The sequence below is a fragment of the Oryctolagus cuniculus genome, chromosome 16, assembly GCF_051225735.1.
Source record: "Oryctolagus cuniculus isolate XC-2025 breed Fujian yellow rabbit chromosome 16, ASM5122573v1, whole genome shotgun sequence".
NCBI lineage: Eukaryota > Metazoa > Chordata > Mammalia > Lagomorpha > Leporidae > Oryctolagus > Oryctolagus cuniculus.
In genome coordinates this window covers 88,146,416-88,166,471 of record NC_142882.1, presented here as the reverse complement: position 1 = coordinate 88,166,471, position 20,056 = coordinate 88,146,416, and the positions used below count along the sequence as shown (strand labels likewise).

Genomic DNA, 20,056 nt, shown 5'->3' with positions numbered 1-20,056 from the left:
CGTGTCCTCGGCGGACACTCCCCTCCGTCTCCCCACTCCAACTCTCCCCTCCAGGTCTCCCCTCCGTCTCCCCCCGTAGGGGATGGTCACTGTCACAGCCCCCAGTTGGCTGAGTGCTTTGATCCGAGCAGGTGTCAGGTGGAAAACGTGGTTGCTGCAGCTCCTGGCTTTTGGCTTAGGGACAAAGTGGTCCAGCGACGGGAGTATGATCACCTCAGTGCGATGACGTTCCACTCCCGGCACAAGTCCTCCTTGGCCAGGGCGTGTGTTCCTTTCTGTTTCGTTGTCTTTGCTGATCTTTTGTTGGAGAAAACAAGAAATATCGGCCTGTAGATTTCTTGCGATATCTTTGGGTTTGGTGTCAGTTTAGAGTGAGGTTTTTCTTTTTTTTTTTTTCAATATTTAGAGAGTGAGCGTGTTCTTCCATCCATTGGTTGCCCAGGTGGCTGCTATGGGCAGAGCTAAGCCAAGCCAGGTCTCCCACATGGGTACCAGGGGCCTCAACACTTGGGCCATCCTCTGCTGCTTTCCCCAGGCCGTTAGCAGGGAGCTGGGTCAGAAGTGGAGCAGCCGGGACGCGAACCGGTGCCCATGTGGAATGCTGATGCTGCAGACAGTGGCTTAACCCTCTGCACAGTGCCGGCACCTGGGCTAGATTTGTGTTAATTTATCCTTTATGTGGTTCATTGAGGGGTGTGTGTGTGTGTGTGTGTGTGTGTGTGTTTAAAGATTTTACTTCCGTATTTGAGAGGCAGAGTTAGATGGAGACAAAGGTCATCCATCTTCTGGTTTACTCCCCAAATGGCCGCAGTGGGTGGAGGCTGGCCAATCTGAAGCCAGGAGCTTCTGGGTGCAGGGGTCTAAGCACTTGGGCCATCTTACACTGTCTTCACAGGCAATTAGCAGAGCTGGATTGGAAGAGGAGCAACCGGGACCCGAACCAGCAGCCACATGGGCAGAGGCTTAGCCCACTGCACCACAGCATCAAACCCCAGGGTGTGTGTTTCTAAGGTTGACAGGAGGAGACAGATATCGTCTGTCTGCTAGTTCATTCCCCAAATGGCTGCCAATAACCAGGGCTGGACCAAGCCAAAGCCAAAAGCCAGGAACTCTGTCTGGGTCTCCCACACGGGTGGCAGGGGCCCAAGCACTTAGAAGCTGGATCCACAGTGGAGTAGCCAAGGCTTGAACCGGCACTCCGATCCGGGCTGCTGGCTTCGTGAGCAGCAGCTTAACTTGCTGAACCACAGAGCTGGCCCCTTAGCTGCTTACATAAGTTCACTATCTTTGACATTTCTGTTTTTTATTAAAACCATCTGGTAGATTTTAAATCTTCTATTTTTCAACTCTAAAATTTTTATTTTGTTCCCCTTTATGCTTCCTGATAATTTCTCTTTATTTTTTTTTTTTATTTTTGACAGGCAGAATGGTCAGTGAGAGAGACAAAGAGAAAGGTCTTCCTTTTACCGTTGGTTCACCCTCCAATGGCCGCCGCGGCTGGCGCACCGCGCTGATCCAAAGGCAGGAGCCAGGTGCTTCTCCTGGTCTCCCATGGGGTACAGGGCCCAAGCACCTGGGCCATCCTCCACTGCACTCCCTGGCCACAGCAGAGAGCTGGCCTGGAAGAGGGGCAACCGGGACAGAATCCGGCGCCCTGACTGGGACTAGAACCCCGTGTGCCGGCACTGCAAGGCGGAGGATTAGCCTAGTGAGCCGCGGCGCCGGCCTCTCTTTTCTTAAAATCTTTTTTTTTTTTTTTTTTTTTTTTTTTTTTTTTTTAAATTTGAAAGGCAGAGTTGCAGAGGCAGAGAAGGTCTCCCATCCACTGGTTCACTCCCCAACTGGCCGCAATGGCAGGAGCTTCTTCTAGGTCTCCTGTACGGGTGCAGGGGCCCAAGGACTTGGGCCATCTGCTGCTGCTTTCCCAGGCCACAGCAGAGAGCTGGATTAGAAGTGGAGCAACCGGGACTAGAACCAGCGTCCATATGGGAAGCCGGCACTGTAAGTGGCGGCTTTTCCCACTGGCACAATGCCGGCTCCAATTTCTGTCTTACCATTCATCGTAAGAATGTTCAGGGACCAGCACTGTGGTGCAGTGGGCCAAGCCACTGCCTGCAATGTCAGCATCCCATATTGGATCACCAGTTCAAGTCCCAGCTGCTCCACTTCCCACCCCGCTCCCTGCTGATGCACCCAGGAGGCCTGGGACCCTGCCCAGATGAAGTTCTGGTCTCCTGGCTTGGGCCTGATCCAGCCCTGGGTGTTGCGGCCATTTGGGGAGTGAACCAGTAGATGGAAGATCTCCTTTTGTCTCTCCCTCTCTCTGCCACTCTGCCTTTAAATAAACAACACGAGTCTTTAAAAAACTGGATTGGATGTTTAGCCCGTGTCCCGCATCGGAGTACCTGGGTTCAAGTCCCAGACTGGCCCCTGACCCCAGCTCTCCTGATGCAGATCCTAGGAGGCAGTGGTGCTCACCCAAGTGACTGGGTTCCTGCCACACGTGTGGGGGACCTGGATCGTGCCCGCCTCCTGGCTCCAGCCCCAGGCCAACCCCAGCCACTGTGGGCCTTTAGGAAGTGAATCAGCGGATGTGAACTCTTGTTTTCTCTACTTCTTGGAAAAAAATAAAATTCAACTTTCTTTGGTCCTCTCTTCCAAGGTGACAAGAAAGAAGGAGGATGGCGGTGCCCGGGAGGCTGTGGCTGTGTGCGGCCTGCTGGCTGCCTGAGTGTCCCACGCGTGTCCAAGGGCAAGGCCAGAATGGAGGCCACGCTGCCAGGGACACTCTGGAAGTGAGTGTTCATGCCTGTGCACCCGCCACACCGTGCTCCGTGCAGCTCTGTGGTCGAGTGCGCGGTGCCATTCATGGCAAGGCATCGGGATGGCACCTCTGAAAGCCGCAGGAGCAGACCTGCTTGAGAGCTGGGGCTGCCCCACAACTCCCTCCCTGTTCTGGGAAGGAGCTGCGTCCACGAGGCAGCAGAAGAGCTATTCCCTGGAAAACCAAGCAGGCCGACACTTAAAGGGCGCGGGCCAGCACTGCCCGGAGGCAGCTCGGCACCGTGTCTTCTCCCACCCAGTGGAGGGTTTCCTCCTTTCACCCACGGGGGTTTGGGGTTCTATCCTGGCTCCCGGGAGTACAACGCAAAGGCTCCAAGCCAGGTCTCAACCCTGCGTAGGCGGCTGGCTGTTTAAGCTGGAGATGAACTGGTTTGCAGTGTCAGGTCGGGCCTGTGGCAACAGGGACATCTTGGATCAGACCCCTCGGGTTCCCCATGGAACTTCCAGGGTCACGTGTTCCTTCTCTGGGCCCTTGGCCACTTTCAGTGACCTCTGGGGCCCCTTCCAAGGCCTCTAACCAGGAACCAGGGGCTTCCGGTTCCCACACTGTGCTTCCTGCCACTGTGGCCGGGGCCCCATGCAGGGCAGAGGGAGACAGCAGGAGCGCCGCCCCTGTGTTCCTGGGGCCATGGGTGGTGGCAGGGTCCCCTAGGTCTCTGGTGCCTGCTCGGCTGACATCCATGAGGAGGGGGCTTCCCCCAAGCTGACCTCCTCCCTGCTGCTGGTGTGGCGTCTCCTGGGGCATTTCTGACCACAGCAGGTGCCCTCCCTGGGCTCCAGGCAGTGAGGAGGCGGTAACTCGCCCGTCTCATCTCTCTGCTGCCCCTGCTCAGCCCCAGGCTCCCTGCATCGTGCAGGGTGGATGTGTGGCCTGTGGGGGACGGTCCCCCACCCTCCCAAGACGTCTGGACCCACGGCCCGTCCCCTCGCTCACTCCCAGGGCCTCGCTGACACCCGCATGCCTCACATTCCACTGGACAGGGGCCCAGGGCAGAACTCTGCTTGAACAGCAAACTCGTCCAACGATCAGAGAGGCGTCGGGCTGGGGCCACGGCTCAGAGACCCGGCCTTGCCCCGCCCCGCCCCGCTGACCCCGCTCTGGGCTCCTCTTGCCTTCTCCATGCCCTGCTCTGTCGAAGCAAGGCGCCGGGGCTCCCCAGTGCGGCAGCTCCTGCTGCACACGGCCTGGGCCCAGTGGCCCCCACCCGGGCGCCGGCTTCTCCTGCCTCAGCACAGCAGAGTGACGTGGCCAACCGCAGGCCACACTGGGCTCCTTGGGGCTCATCCTGGCTGAGCCTTGCATTCTGCTCTTCCCACTGCCCCTCCCCTACATGCCCATCCCGCGGGGCTGCTTCTACGCCAGACCTGCCAGCCGCCAGCTCTGCCCCACTGCCAAGGAGCTATGTGTCTGGGGAGTCGATTCCAGCCGTGACCAAGGGACAAAACGCCAGTTCTCCCAGCCCTGCCTGTTGGTGCTCCTGTGCCAGCGTGGGGGTCCCCAGGTAGCAGCCCTCCCCTGGGGGCTTACACGCTCCTGCCTAAGTCTGCCCCACCCCTCCTGTTTTCACAAGCTGGCTGGGGTGTGGCAGGTGGGGCTCCCACTGAGCTGTCTGGCGACTGGGACCAGTGACTGACTCCTGTGCCCAGGAGGTGGGGAACCCTGGGGGGGCCGTCTGGGGTGACTTTGAAGGTGGGGGGAAGGCCTGGCTCAGGCAAGGGCCGGGGAGGGGAGCGAGGCAAATGAGCACCAGCTGACTCCTGCCGCGGCTGCAGCAGAGGGCGGGGCGAGGAGGCGTGTGTGCGCGCACCCCTAACACACGTGCTGCAGCTGCAGCCTGTGTGCTGACATGTGCATGTGGGCTGTGACCACACAGACCTACACGTGTGCACACGTGGCCTCCACACCGACCAGGTGGTGCCTGACTCAGGCTTGTCCAGGGGTTAGGACTGAAAGGAGCTGTGCTGGCTTCTGTGCCTCTGCCAAGTGGGGAGGGCCGAGGGGGCCCCGAGGAGTCCTGACCTCGTGAAGCCTCCCCTGGGCGCCCCACCCCCAGGCCTGACTTCTGTCCAGCCCTGCCCCGCAGCCCCACCCAGCCCGAGCTCTGCTATCGGCCGGTTAGGGTTAGGGATGCCTCTGGAGCCCAGGCTGGGCTATTTTCAGATCAGCTCTTAGGCCTGCCCCCACCCAGCGGCCCTGCTACTGGCCACCTGCTGCCGCCTGTCCCTTCTGGAATGCTGATTGGCAGTTGGCTGGGGTGGGGGCTGGGGCTGGACCGTTATAAGTGGGAGGTGCTGGCCAGGTGCTGTCCTGGTCCACAGCCCCCATCTCCGCTGCCACCATGGCCACCCACCGCCTGGTGATGGTCCGCCACGGGGAGAGCACCTGGAACCAGGAGAACCGGTTCTGCGGCTGGTTCGATGCAGAGCTGAGCGAGAAGGGGGCCGAGGAGGCCAAGCGGGGGGCGGTTGCCATCAAGGACGCCAAGATGGAGTTTGACATCTGCTACACGTCAGTGCTGAAGCGGGCCATCCGCACCCTCTGGACTATCCTGGACGGCACGGACCAGATGTGGCTGCCCGTGGTGCGCACCTGGCGCCTCAACGAGCGGCACTACGGGGGCCTCACCGGCCTCAACAAGGCCGAGACGGCGGCCAAGCACGGGGAGGAGCAGGTCAAGATCTGGCGCCGCTCCTTCGACATCCCGCCGCCCCCCATGGACGAGAAGCACCCCTACTACACCTCCATCAGCAAGGTGAGCCCTGGGAGGCCGGGCGCAGAGCTGGGTGGGGCCGGGGGTCCAGGGAGGGAACAGCCGTGTCCCCTGCCCTCCAGGAGCGGCGGTACGCGGGGCTGAAGCCGGGCGAGCTGCCCACCTGCGAGAGCCTCAAGGACACCATCGCCCGGGCCCTGCCCTTCTGGAACGAGGAGATCGCCCCGCAGATCAAGGCCGGCAAGCGCGTGCTCATCGCCGCGCACGGCAACAGCCTGCGTGGCATCGTCAAACACCTGGAAGGTGAGGCCGCTCCCCGGGGCGGGGCGGGGCTGGTGCTGAGTTCCCGCCACACAGGGGTTTCAGACAACTGGGTGGGGGGGCTCACGAGAGAACTGTGACCTTCACTTTCTGTGGGTAACATTCTTAAGGCTGTGGCTGGAGAGCTGCCCAGCCCTGACCAGGCTGCTGCCCCTCCCCGAGCAGGGCCCACCAGGGGAGGGGCAGAGGCTTCAGGTGGCCTCCTGCCAAGGACACCCAGCCAGGCGGCCCCAGGCCCGGCCCCGCTCCCTGCTCCCTGTGCTCTCCAAGCAGAGTGCAGTCCCTCAAGTCCTCCCTGGTCCTCCCACCCTCCCTTCTGTGGGCCTCTCCCAGCAGGGTCAGGGAGACGGCGGCACAGCGACAGGGTGACCAGGCATCAGTGCGAGGGGTGTACGGCTCCCCAGGGAACACTCTGGACCCTCCCACCGGCAGAGGGTGGGGTGGCACCAGCAGCAAAGGTCGAGCTGCTATTCCCGGCGCCGGGGGCTGCGGGTTGGGTTTCTCCACCCAGCACGGCCGCTCCCCTGTGCCCGCTGCTCACGCACGCTCTGCCCAGGGAGTCGCACACTCAGAGCCCTCTAGAAAGCAGACTGCCTTTCCTGGCTCCTGGCTCCGGTCTGGCCAGCCCGGCAGGGCCTCCTCAGGTCTTGGCCCCTGGCAGAGGGGGTGAGGAGCAGGCCTGGGTTTTACCACTGGGCTATTTCTGTGGGCTGCTGGCCTAGCTTGGTCCCGCCTTGACCTTTAGGCGCAGTTCTGTGGGGTTGGTGCCAGGCAGTCTGGCTGCGTGGCCTAACAAGGCTCTGGTCTGCTGCATGGACAGGGTGGGCGCAAGGGGGCTCACAGATATCGTTCCCTGGTTCAGGGATGTCGGACCAGGCCATCATGGAGCTGAATCTGCCCACTGGGATCCCCATTGTCTACGAGCTGGACCAGGCGCTGAAGCCCACCAAGCCCATGAGGTTCCTGGGAGATGAGGAGACGGTGCGGAAGGCCATGGAGGCTGTGGCTGCCCAGGGCAAGGCCAAGTGAGGGTGGGCACTGGCAATAAAGGAGTGTCCTCCCCCTGCGGCCACGTGTGACGGGATCTTGGCCTGCCTAGTCAGTCCCTTAGCTGTGGGCAACCCTGGGAAATCAGGGGCAGCCCGTTACCAGGGGTGGAGCACTGTCAAGCCACGTAGCACCCAGGAAGCTGCACTCTTGCGCAAACCCCTAGGTGCCCCTCAAGAGCCACTGGGGGACACACCCTGGACTCGGGCTGCACTGGCCACAGCGGGGAGAGCAGCCCTCCGCTCCACCACGCCTGCCACGCCTCCCCTTGCGGGGCTGGCTCCCCGAGCCCCAGCTCCCAGGCACAGGCGTGCGCAAGGGGGCTCCCGAAGCAGGAGCCCCCGGACTCCTGGAGCCTGCACAGCTGGGAGGTGAGGCTGGGAGGTGAGCCCGAAGCTGCCTTCGTTCCCCACACGCTCTGCCTTGGGGCAGACGCTGGCTCTCCCAGAGCCATGGACACGGACACGCAGGACTCCAGCTTGTCACATCGCGTTTATGCTCTCCTAGGTGGCTGACCACTGGTCCCAGAGGCCCGAGGGCGCAACACACACACACACACACACACAAGCACACACCTGGGAGGCGCTTCCCCAGGGGGCACTCGGATCAGAGCTGGGAATCTGGATCAAACTGGTGATTCTGAGATCTGTTCTTCAGGCAGGGACAGGCTGGGAGAAAGCGCAGGCCAGCACGGCACTCGGGCAGCCAGAGTCGGCTGAGGCACGCACTGGGGTGGGCTGCAGGAAGTCTCCTCCCTGTCAGCGCCCCCACCATCCACTCTGACTTTGGTCACAGACTCAAGTTCACTGCTCCCAAGGGTCAACCGAAACGGCTACAGCCGCGTTCCCTTGGGACCCAGAGAAAGAAAAAAGGCAAAGGCGGCCCCCAGGGGCCCCAGCTCCCCCACGCTGCCGGGGGCTGGCCCCAGGCAGGACTCAGGGAGTCACCAGGTTATTGCTGCATCTGGGGTGACAGAGGGAGCCCCAGGGCCTGGTCCTCCTCGGGCCCCACCCGGCAGGAAGGAAGCCGCGTCTGGGTAGGGTGGGGGGACAGGCTCAGCCTCACTAAATGAGCTCCACGTAGTTGGCGGGGAACATGCCGAAGCGGCCGTCGGGCCCGTAGCCCCGCCACCAGCCTTCGTCGATCACCTCGATGCCTGTGATCAGGTTCTCGGGGTCAAAGGAGATCTCTGTGTCGTCCGCTGCAAAGAGGGCAGAGCCCGGGGCTGCGCTGGGGGCTCTGGACCCCGGGCCCTTGCTACCCCTCCCCTGAGCACAGGGGTCGTCGCTGCTGGCGGGCACAGCTCCCGCCAGGGCCCGGCATGGACCCCTGCACAGCCAGCGTCTCGGCCAGCCCTCCAGGCGCCGCAAGTACGCTGCCTGGGATCCCTGGGGATGGGCTGACGCTCCAGAGGGGATCCGCCCCAAGCCAGCCTCCCACTCCGTCTCCTCTTCCTGAGCCCCCTGTCCCCCAGCTGGGAGCCTTACCTGCCTGGTAGTCGTACAGGGCCCGGGCGCACAGCCCGTGCCCGCTGAGGTCCTGGCCCTGCACGTAGTGTTCAACAGGCTCAGAGCCAGCTCCTGGCTGCTGCATCTGCAGGGGGAGTGCGCACGATGCGGCCCCACTCAGTCCCCGCCCTGCCCCGGGCGGCTCAGGTCAAGCCCCGCAGCGTGGCCATCAGCCCGAGGTACAGAGACAAAGGCCCAGCGGGACCCGCACGGGGCGCTGGCCCCCAACGGGTGCTTAGACCCTGCAGTGTGTGCGCCGTGGCAAACCCAGGCACCTGTGGCCCCTTCATGCCCCCCCCCCCCCGCAGGAACCTACCACTGGGGGCTCCTCATAGAGGACCTCTGGCTGCGGGGGTTCCTCATACACAGCCTCCTCTTCCGCCTGCACCAGGCTCGGGGGCGCGTGGGGTGCTGGCTCCTCCCGGAGCTCTGTGAAGGGACACAGCAGGCCTGACCCCTCTCCTGTGCCCACCCCGTGCACCCCATCAGCCCCCACGGGGCCCAGGCGCTGACGGAGGCCTTGCCTGCCGCCGGCTGTGAGGCCGCAGGGGCCGGCTGTCTGGTGAAGGGGCTCTCTGGCTGGGCGAGCTGCTTCTGCAGGAAGGGGCTCTTCAGCTTGCCTGCAAACCCCAGCAAACGCACGCGTCAGAAGCAGTCCCTGGTGTGTAGACACGCACGTATCACGCACCACACACAGCACACACACGCATGCACACACCACGCACACACACGCATGCACACACCACACACATGCACATGCATGCACACACCACACACGCACGCACACACCACACGCATGCACACACCACGCGCACACACACAGCACACACACCACACACAGCACACACACACATGCACACACCACACACATGCACACAGCACACGCACCACACACAGCACACACACACATGCACACACCACACACACACCACACACATGCACACAGCACACACCACACGCACACACACATCACACACAGCACACACACGCACCACACGCACACACACACCACACACATGCATGCACACACCACACACAACACACACATACACACACCATGCGCACACACACACAGCACACACAGCACACACACGCACATAGCACACACATCACACACACAGCACACACCACACACAGCACATACACACAGCACACACACGCACCACATGCACACACACATGCACACACGCACCACACGCACCACACGCACACACACCGCCCCTGCCACGTGCTTGAGGCGGGTCCAGGCCCAGGAGCTGGAGCTGAGCACGTGGCTGCTCACGAGGCCTCTTGTACACGTCACACACTCGGGGGGCCCGGAGGGAGGGCTCACCTGGCTGAGGGCTCGACACAGAGGTGGTGGACATGGCCCTCTCCTTCTGCTTGAAGATGTCCCGCGGGTGGGCGGCTTGCTGACCAGCAGACTCCTGGTGGGGGAGACAAGCGACCCCGGCAGTGAGCATCAGCCAGGGTCTCCTCGTGCCCCCGCACCCCTTCCCGACGGCAGCCCCGCAAAGCTTGGGGGGTGTCAGAAGCCCAGGGCCTTCCGCAGTCCACGCTGAAGTGCCTGCCCTCGGCTTTCCTCTCCTCCACGCCCCTGCCGCCTCTGCGGGGCCTGGGAAGCCCAGGGCAGGGGCTGCGCGGGGTGCAGACCTGGGAGCTCCCGGGCCCTCTGCGGGGGCGTCCAGGCTCACCCACTCCTCTCTGCTCCTTGAGACCACTTCCTGCTGCTGCTCAGTTGTCCTGCCGGGAAGAGCCAGTGCGGGGAGCTGAGGCGCGGCGCAGGGCGACCTCGGCCCCCCTCGGGGACGGGGAGGGGTGAGGGCGGGGCTCACCTGGGGGTGCTGGTGGCCTGCTGCTGCTCCTGATAGTACTGCTCCCGGCGGGCGGCTTCCCGCAGCTCCCGCTCCCTGCGCTCCTGCTCCAGCCGCTGGCGCTCCTCCTCGGCCCGCCGCTTCTCCTCCAGCCGCCGGCTCTCCTCCTCCTTCTGCAGGGAGGCCCGCCTGCTCAGCCCTGCTCGGGCCGGCCCCGCGGAGGCAGGAGGGTGTGCCAGGGCCCGTCCCCAGCAGGCCCTCAGTCTGACCACCTGTCAGCGGTGCTTCCCCGAGGGGAACCGAGACACGGCAGCAGCACTCACCTCGGCTTGGGCCCAGAAGCTGTCCTTGCCAACCCTCTTGATCTCAGACACGGCGTTGGTCTTCTGGTACACGGAGCCCTGGGGGGCAGGGAGTGCGCTGGGACCTGGGCCTCGGAGTAGGCCCACCAGGCCGGAGAGAGGACAGCCAGCACCACTAGGCCCAAACACCAAGATGGCCGGAAAGAGGCCCAGCAAGCTGCCTGCCCCACAGCGCCCCTGCAGCCCCCAGGGGCCTGGGCGGCTGCTCTGCCCCGCGAGTGACCGGCCCGGCAGTGCGCAGGGGCCAGCACAGATCCCAGGGCTGAGGACGTGGCTCTGGCTGTCAGCTCTGCCTGTCACAGGGCTAAGGTCCAGGAGTCTCCCCACCACTCACAAGTGTCCACTCTGGTTTTGGACTTTGTCCTGACACCACAGGAAGTTTCTCCGTGGTGGCTGCTACCAGGAGCCACGTGGGGTAGGGCACTGTGGCCCGAGGGGGTCTGTCTGTCAGAGCTTCCACCTTGACCCCCCAGAGCCGGCTCCAGGGCTGCAGGCCCACGGCAGGCAGGGTCAGTGCCCAGCAGGGCTTCGGAGTTTCCATCCACAGAAGCCAAGCGAGGCCTGGCCACCGGGACCCCCCCCCCCCCCCAATAAAGGGTCCGGGCTGGGGGCAGCACTCACCACCGGGGCCTGGGGCCCCGCGTCCTGGAAGCGGCCACTTTCCTTGTGGAAGCTGTAGTTGGCCCCCGAGGCCTTGGCCACCTTCTGCATGATGCACTCGGGCTCCACGTCCTCCTCGGCCCGCGCGTTGATGGTCACGTGGGCACCCTGGGAGGAAGCAGCACTTGAGCGACAGGCGCCGTACGCGGAGGCGAGGGCGGGCCCAGCTCCTACAGGCCACTGCTGCACGTGGACGGAGGGGCCCATCTGGCCGCTGGGAACTAAGGCATGTGCTCCCCTGGAGGCTCAAACCCTGGGCACCTGTCCCGCTGTGTGGACGCGGGACAGTCCCTGCTGTTGCTCAGTGGCTGCCCAGGCACGCAAGGCCCGCCTTCCGTCAGCGGCAGCCAGCTGTGACGCCATCTGGAGACAAAGCGAGCCTGCTTCCCCCGAGAAGCCGGGCCTGTGCGTCAGTCACTGCTGCTCTAGACCAGCAGCCCGGCGTCCTCTCAGCTCCCGCGTGGGAACGGCAACTCTCAAGTGTTGGCAGAGCCAGAATCAAAGCCCCCATGTCTCCTTGCCAGCAACAAAGGCACACACAGTCACCTGCCAAGGAGCCACGGCCACTGACGCAAACGCTTTGAAATGTAAGCACGCGTGCACTCACTGCCGGGGAGAACCGTCTGGTCGCGGCCCATGGCCAGAGGAATGGCCGTAGTGCAGGCGCCCAGGGGCCTGGGGGCGCCCCCTGGGAGGCCTGCTACAGAGCAGCCGGCCGGGCACGGCCCTCACCTTCAGGAAGTTGGCCATGGTGCTGACGTGGTTGGCGCACACTCCCTTCCGCACGTCGTTCACGCCCTCGCCTGTCTGTAACACAAGCACGCCCGGCATGACCAGGGTACCCCAAAGCCCTCGCCCCCGGGGCCCAGCAGCTCCCGTGTCCCAGCAAAGAGAACATCGCAACCCTGAAGCAGGAGCCAGTCTCTGGAACACGTCTCACAGATGAGACGTCTCTGCCCCCACCGCAGGGTTTGCTCCTGTCCCCACCAGGGCACTCTGCTCTGCAGCAGCCTGCCTGTGCCCCCAGGCTCCCGCGCACGCCCTGGCCCTCCGCGCCCACAGCGGCCACCCCGAGGGGACAGCGAGGGCTCCGTGACTGTTGGCCTGCCTGTGCCCCCAGGCTCCTGCGCACGCCCTGGCCCTCCGCGCCCACAGCGCCCACCCCGAGGGGACAGCAAGGGCTCCGTGACTGTTGACCTGTCTATGCCCCCAGGCTCCCGTGCACGCCCTGGCCCTCTGCGCCCACCCCGAGGGGACAGCGAGGGCTCCGTGACTGTTGGCCTGTCTGTGCCCCCAGGCTCCCGCGCACGCCCTGGCCCTCCGCGCCCACAGCGGCCACCCTGAAGGGACGGCGAGGGCTCCGTGACTGTTGACCTGTCTGTGCCCCCAGGCTCCCGCGCACGCCCTGGCCCTCCGTGCCCACAGTAGCCACCCTGAAGGGACAGCGAGGGCTCCGTGACTGTTGGCCCGCTGCCTGGGCTCTGCGTGCAGGAACCGGAGCGGACGGCCGGCTGTCCCGCTGCCCCAGGCCGCGCCCCGCGGCACCGTGCGCCCGAGGGCGGCGCAGCAGAGGAGCCGGGCTTTCTGACCGCACGTACCCAGTTGATGAGGACGAACTTGGGCAGGCCGGAGTTGGGGTCCTTGACTCGGCAGAAGGCGTACATCACCTTCCCGCTGTTGAACTCCTCCACAAGCTCCTCCAGGCCGCCCTCTGCAGGCCACAGGACCGTTAGCCCCCGTCCGCCCCGCCTGCCCAGCGCAGGGAGCCCCGCCTCTGCACCAGGGCTTCCCACTCCTACGGCCCCCAGGCTGACGGACAGGGAGAGCTGGGTGGGGCGGGGGCGGCCGGGTCTCTGCCGAGCACCTGCAGTGACTTCTCGCCCACCCTCGGTTACAGACCACGCCTCTAGGCCCACAGTAATTCCGGAAATACTGCAGACCGGCAGCAGACTCCCCGATGGAGGCGCTCCTCGTCACGGTCACTGGTGCTGGACCCCCACGGAGAGCCCAGGAGAGCAGGGCTGCGGGGTCACCCATGTGACTGCCAGACCCCAGGGCCTCAGAGACTCCGAGGAAGGGGCTGGAGGGCAGGGACCTAAACCATTCTCCCCAGTACTGAGCCCCGGCTCCAGAACGCCCCAGGCTGTGAGGAGGAGCAGGTACGGCAGCTCCAGGAGCCGCAGGAACACGAGGCGGGCAACCTGCTCGGACAGCACAGCCTGTCCACGCCCGGCAGACACTAGCACTCAGCAGCAGGCCTTCTGCAAAGGGGACCCACCCAGGAGAGCTGCGTGTAAGAGGAGGGGGCCCCCTCTGCACACCGCGCACGTGGCCAAGTGCAGCACGCGCTCCTGACACTCCATGAACCGCTCGGGTGAGCGTGCCGGGGGTGCAGGGGACCAGCCGGGGCTGCCGTGCGTGCCCCTCCATCCCCACCCGGCGTGGCCAGAGTCTCCTGCAGAGACTGGGCCCCCCGGCAGCGATGCTGCCACTCCTGGCGCGCCTGCCCACAGCTGGGCCAGGACACAGGTGGAGGAGGGCTGTGGCCTCCACCCCACCAGCTATGGGGCTGGCGCCCTGGACACAGGCTGCCTGTGAGCTGGAGAGCAGGTGGCTCCCCGGGCTCTTCCCTAGAGACCCAGAGAACCACGCCGCCCCGGGCCCCAGGTAAAGGAGCCCACAGGGGAATATTGCCACTCACTCACATCTGAAACCCCAGGCTGCCCAGAGTGGCCAGAGGGCACTGGGCCCGCTCACGCAGTGGACTGAGGTGCTGGGGGCTTTGGCCCCTGGTCCCGCCTGGTGCTAGCCCACGTCGGGCAGGCAGAAGGTCAGGGAACTCTCAACAGAGCTGCCGTGGGGGAGGGTCTACAGGAAGCAGGAAGGGGCCTGCTCCCCGCCCTCAGTGCAGGGACGTCCGTGTGCCCGGTCCCCTTCTTCCCGCTGTGGTGCCCGAGGTGCAGTCAGGGTGGACTGGGCCGGCCACAGCCGTCTCCCCTTTGCACACCTCCCCCAGGGAGCCGCTGGAGGCCACACTCACCGCCTGTGCCAGCCACACGGATGTCATTGCTGTTGCCTTCATAGGTGAAGAGCGCCCTGAAAAAAACACACGCGGGCTCTGTCCAACCTCACCACACCGCACCCTCCTGCTCCACCCAGAGCAGCCTGGCCTCCCGGAGCAGCCCTGGCAGGCACGGGCCCTGCCCACCCCGCTGCGGCCTGCCAGGCAGGTTTTCAGCAGGCCACAGTGCAGCCAGCCCTCTCGGCTGACGTGCATGGGGCGTGCCAAGGGACAGAGCCATGCAGACAGGGGGCACAGCTCGGCTCCGAGGACAACATACGCTGGGGTCTCTGACTCCCACACACTCACAGGCAGGACGCTCAGCTGGCTGTGAGATACACAGGTGTGAAAAGACAAGACATGCACCCATTCCCGAACCTGAAAGGCACCGGCAGGGAGTGACGCAGGGACAGGCGACAAGCAAGCCAGGGGAGAGCCAACCACTCCAAGATCTGGGGCAGGGGGCAGGAGACAGACCCGCGGCTGTTCCCTACGCCACGCTGCCCAGCCCAGTGCTGCCTGCTGGACAGCACCCCCCTCCGCGGAGCCTCTGGGTCACTTTCTGTGTGACTCCCAGTCCGCCGTTCGTCAGGGCACCCACCGTGCACAGCAACCAGGCACCAGGCCGAGGGTAGAGGCAGGGCCGCCCCACCCCTCTTAGGAGACTTAAAGGTGGCAAGAAAACGCAGAGCTTCCCAGCCCAGGGCCCCTTTGTGCCTAAAGCCGGCCAGGGAGCGGGAGCCACCTCCGTGGAGCAGAGACCTGAGCCTGGGGAGGGGCAGAGACCGGAGGACAAGGAGGGGCTGGCGGCAGGCTGAGGGGACGGCAAAGCGAGGGCGCGGAAGAGGAACCGGCCTGACAGTTTGAGGAAGGGCAGCGGCGAGCAGGTGCGGCCACGTCGTGGGAGCGTGACGGGCGCAGGAACTGGGCCACTCAGGGCAGCCGGGGGGCGGCGCGGGCCTCGCTCCGCGTGCAACAGGAAGCCACTGCCAAGCTAGCGCTAGGGAAGTGACACGCTCACGGTGCTCTCAGCTAGCAGGCGGGCACGGGCCGCACAGGGCCGCGACAGGGTGGCGGGCCAGGGGCTCATGCCACAGTGCAGGCTCAGCACCCTCGGGGGGGGGGGACGGCGCAGTGGGCGGGGGTCAGTGCCAGACCGGGGGGCAGGAGACAGCGCTGGTAAGAAGGCCCAGGTGAGAGCAGCCGGCTGAGCTGCTGGGCGTCTCTCACACTCAATACACACACACACACCCTGTGCAGGGCGTCTCTCTCACACACACACACACACACACACACCCTGTGCAGGGCGTCTCTCTCTCTCTCTCTCTCACACACACACACACACACACACACCCCGTGCAGGGCGTCTCTCTCTCTCTCACACACACACACACCCGGTGCAGGGCATCTCACACACACACACACACACACACCCGGTGCAGGGTGTCTCACACACACACACACACACACACACACCCGGTGCAGGGCGTCTCACACACACACACACACACACCCCGTGCAGGGCGTCTCACACACACATACACACACACACACACCCCGTGCAGGGCGTCTCACACACACACACACACACCCGTGCAGGGCATCTCTCACACTCACACTCACACACACACACACACACACACACAGCAGACGCTTCCCGGGAGGGTGGGGGTCGGAGATCAACGGGGACCGCCCAGGGAGTCAGTGCGGGTTAAACAGGCGACCAAGAGCCAACCCAGCCCCGGGCAAGGATCCTTCTGGGAACCAAAGCAGGGGCTCCAAGCGCAGACCCTTCCAGCGGGTCTGAGGCCACGGGCGGGGGTCTGAGAGCGCCCCGAGGAGCACAGGCGCGAGGCGGGGCTGGAGGCGACATCCACACGCTCGCCTACGAAAAACCCAGACTCGCGGGGGAATTTCCTGCGGGACGAGCCAGCAGAGGAGGCCGGTGCGATGTCTCCGAGTGGACGGCGTCCACCCAGCGCTCACAACGGGGCAGGTCTCAGGCATCAGACCCGGGCTCCCGGGCCGTGCGGCCTCGCCCGGGGCAGGCGCCGACCGCCAGCCCCCGGAGCCCACCTCGACTCATCTGCACAGGGCTCAGGCTCGGAGACGCACGTTCCTGGAGCGCCAGGCCCCGAGCCCGACCTCGCCGGCCGCCAGACCCCAGAGGCAGCGGGGCGGGAGCCCGGGCGTGGCTTCCGCCTTCCCACGGAAGGCTGCGGGCGACCCCTTCCCCAGGGCAGTTCCGGGCCGGGAAGAGCCCGGCAGCCCGGCAGGCACGGCCAAGCCGAGAACCCAGCACCGGAGCCCGGGCCGAGCCAGTGCAGCTGCGCCCCGACTCCCCCGACGGCGCCCGCTCCCGCCTCAGACCGACCCGCCCGGCCCGCCTCGTCGCCCACCAGTCGGTCGGAGACTTCTCCGTGACCACCCGCACGTAGGCCTCCTGCAGCGCAGGCCCGTTCCGGCTCAGGTTCGCCGCCATGTCCCGCCCGCGGTCCCCGCACCGCCACCACCGCCGCCGCCGCCGCCGCCGCCGGCCCGGCCTCCCCGGACTGCCCGAAGCCCGGCCTCCGCCAGCCGGAAGCCCCGCCCCGCCAGCCGGAAGCCCCGCCCCGCCGGCCGGAAGCGGAAGCGGGGCGGGACTCGGCGCCGGGAAGGCGGGCCGGGAGTGGAGGCCTGGCGGACTCGGGTGGTCGGGGAGAGCGGGGCAGGGGGCGGCTGCTCCCGCAGAGCACGTCCCGGCCGCAGTGGACGCGCGGGTCCGCGGGTGGCCGGAGCCTGTGTGGACCTCGAGAGAGAGCTGCCGTGAGGATGAAGCGTGCACGCGAGAGCGCGAGTGACTGGCAGGTGCTGACCGCACCGCCCTCGCGCTCCCCTGCGCCTTCTCTAGTGTGGTCGGCGAGAGTCGGCCCTGGGCGTCTCCCCACGTCTGGGGGTCTCTGCGCGCCGAGGGCAGCTCCCGGCTTCCCTCCCAGCCTCCTCCGCCTCCGTAAAATGAAGGCCCACGGACCCCAGGGTCTCCGGAGAGTTGTGCCCGGTGTCGTTACGTCAGCGGTGTGGAGAGGGTTGCGTCATTGGGGGAGCCCCCACGTTGAATCCCGGCGGCGCGTGGTGCGGGCCGGTGGGCGGGAGCGAGAGGCCGAGCCGTCCTCCGACCAGGAGCCGGCCCTGCTTCCCCGCCGGCCACGCCTGCCCGGAAGGCGTCACCGCCCCCCGGCGGGCCCCCGTGTCTGGCCGCTCAGCTTCCCCAGCTCCTTTTTTCCTGGAAGCTTCAGTACCAGCGCTTCTGCCCTCAGACCAGTCCCTCCTCGTTCTGGGCCAGTTCCGCCTCAGCCTCCCGGGGCCCGCGTGGCCTTCCTCCGGGGGTGCTCCCCGTCAGCACCTTCCAGCCGGCAGTTTATCCACACGGACGCCTCGGCTCTCGGGGGCACTTTTGCCATTTCCGTCCACCTAGGGAGAACCCACGCAGCCCTCCCACCTGCCCCTGCTCCTGTGCTTGCCCCCGATGCCCACCGGGCAGCCCTGCCGGGCGCGGCGTTCCGTCGGCTGTGCAGGCCTCTGTTCTGCAGTTGGACCGGCTCCGTGTGGTGACCGGGCTCATTCCTACCAGTAGGGAGAGGCAGGGTCCCAGGTGGGATCCCAGTCCCTGTGTAGGCACGTGGGGGCCATCTCAGCTGGACGGGCCAGGGAAGGCCTCCCTGGGAGGAGCCCTGGTGCAGACTGAGGGGGCGGAGCCACAGGAAGCTCTGGGAGGAAGCCAGCTGGGGGCTGGGTCTCAGGATGGGGTACAGAGGAGGGCAGGAGGGCTGTGGGTTTCGTTCGGGGTGCAGTGAACTCGGTGGGCTCCAGAGGAGGTGAGCAGCCGTGAGCGGACCACCTCCACCCTGTGCCCCTCACTGCTGTTTATGAGGTGGGGGCTGGGAAGGAAGGAGGCAGCTTTGCAGCCGCGCGCTAGCTCTGGTTTTGTTTTAAATGCAGTCTGTCGACAGGGAAAGCAGGTGGTGGGGATGAGAGCCAGGAGCTGGCTTCCAAGAGGGAACAGCACGTCCCTCTCCTCTCACCGGCACAGGCGAGGAGCCGGCCTCTGCATGGCTGCGCGGGACGGGGTGCTGGCAGCCCAGGACTGCTCGGGAGGCGGCTCCAGTCGCTGCTGCCCAGCCAGCCGTGAGGAGTGGAGGCACGGAAGGCTCCAGGCTGTCTCGGCCCCTCTGGGGACCGCGGAGGGCAGCCCCCAGCCCGGGAATCCTGTACCAGTCCTGTGAACACTCATTGCCAGAGACTTGGCTCAGTTCAGAGATCTGGCCACTCTTGACCTCTGCTTGGCCGTGAGCTCCCAGGCCTGGTGGACATCTGCCGCTGGCGTTTTAGTCCCTTGTCTGAGGCCCTGTCGTTTCTGGAGCCTGGCAGAGACCAAACAGCTCCGTTCAGCAAACCCAGGAACTTCTGGGAGAGAGAGCTAACAGGCCGTTATTTGTTCACCATGGATCAACCGCTTAAGATAACACGACTCCTTAATCTCTGGGCCACAGAGCAAGAAAAGGTGGACCCCACGGGGGCTTTCCGGATCTGCCGCCCAGCTGCTGACCTTGGGAACACGGGGTCTGCAGGCATCGGTGCTGCGGGAGCCTCCAGCGCCTGGTGCACCTTGGAACAGGCGTCTGAACGAAGGAGCCGTTCTCTGGCTGACCTGAGCCCTGGAAGGCGTGTGGGGAGCGACAGGGGACTTGCTGGGGACAAGGCTGCCCGAGGAGGCTGCAGGTCCAAAGCTCACCACAGGCTTGCAATGGGCGAGGGAAAGCTGGCCCTGGCCTCCAGGATTGCTTTACGGCCTATCCGGCAGAGGGGACAGGCTTGGGGAAGTGTCTGGACCTAGAAAATCCATCAGTTTCTTGGGAGTCATGCGCATTTCTGCTTGAGACTCAGGGCCTCCCGATTGGGTCGGGATTTCCCCTCTGACCTCTCGCATGTCCGTCAGCTCCCCTCTCCTTCCGCACTCCAGGTCACTGTGCTAAGCACTTTACGGAGCTGGGCTGAGGGGTGTGGTGACGGCCACCACGTGGCACTGGTTCTGCAGAGCCATGGGGCAGCCTTCCCAGACAGTGCCGCCCCATCTATTTAGTTATTGTTCCGTTACAGCAAACACTAAAGGATAGCAAAGAGAGAAATCAGAGGAGTCCACACCCCCGGAAAAGAACACAGCCCAGTACCAGGAGGCCAACGGGACCCTCAGAAGCAACGCAGAGCAGACCGATGCTTCTTGTTGGCTAAGGAGCGGCTGTGGGAGGAGCCTCAGTGGTCGCCTCACAGCGACACTGGGCAGTTTCTGGATCTCCACAGCCGGCCCCACGCGCCAGGCCCGTGGATGTCCTCTGAGCACCTGCAGAGGCCCCGCCTGGCCGTTCTGCCAGCTCCCTCACGCATCACTGCAGTAGCGGACCAGCCTTCTAACCAGCTGAGGAACAGGCCCAGCCTCAACGATTCGGCTTCAGACCCTTGAAGCCCCTCACCTGTGCCCCCGCTCGGAAGGCATTGTTAGAGAAACGCCTTTCCTGCCTTTGCCGAGCTGAACTCAGCCCAAGTTCTCAGCTCCAACGGCAAACCTGGCGCCAGAAAGCCAGGTGAGGGAGTCGGTCTCTCTCCGGACTACTCTACCAAGGTTCCGAGGAACCTGCAGGGGTTTCTGTCCTTTCTGGTCGGCCTGAAAGGGAAAAGGAGACTGACGCATCAG

General features: G+C 65.1%; 2 protein-coding genes across 4 annotated transcripts; one reads left to right on the top strand and one right to left on the bottom strand.

Moving 5' to 3' along the window:
• The first annotated feature begins 5,149 nt into the window (after positions 1 to 5,149).
• On the top strand, positions 5,150 to 6,944 carry PGAM2 (phosphoglycerate mutase 2). The gene is made up of 3 exons (XM_002713845.6): positions 5,150 to 5,597; positions 5,678 to 5,858; positions 6,739 to 6,944. The coding sequence occupies exons 1-3, from the start codon at positions 5,184 to 5,186 to the stop codon at positions 6,903 to 6,905; spliced, it is 762 nt and encodes a 253-aa protein (XP_002713891.1). The 5' UTR covers positions 5,150 to 5,183; the 3' UTR covers positions 6,906 to 6,944.
• A 452-nt stretch (positions 6,945 to 7,396) lies between these two features.
• DBNL (drebrin like) lies at positions 7,397 to 18,033 on the bottom strand. 3 transcript variants are annotated; one of them, XM_051853029.3, is made up of 13 exons: positions 17,842 to 18,033; positions 14,308 to 14,363; positions 12,866 to 12,978; positions 12,000 to 12,074; positions 11,229 to 11,375; positions 10,569 to 10,646; positions 10,267 to 10,418; positions 10,126 to 10,174; positions 9,765 to 9,858; positions 8,956 to 9,051; positions 8,748 to 8,860; positions 8,411 to 8,516; positions 7,397 to 8,124 (listed from the first exon to the last, which is right to left on the bottom strand). In XM_051853029.3, the coding sequence occupies exons 3-13, from the start codon at positions 12,929 to 12,931 to the stop codon at positions 7,988 to 7,990; spliced, it is 1,113 nt and encodes a 370-aa protein (XP_051708989.3). In that variant the 5' UTR covers positions 12,932 to 12,978; positions 14,308 to 14,363; positions 17,842 to 18,033; the 3' UTR covers positions 7,397 to 7,987. The 3 variants fall into 3 exon arrangements, with proteins under 3 accessions (XP_051708989.3, XP_069915972.2, XP_051708988.3); XM_070059871.2 differs by lacking the exon at positions 17,842 to 18,033 and adding an exon at positions 17,339 to 17,469; XM_051853028.3 differs by lacking the exon at positions 17,842 to 18,033 and adding an exon at positions 16,728 to 16,863.
• Between the last annotated feature and the right edge of the window lie 2,023 nt (positions 18,034 to 20,056).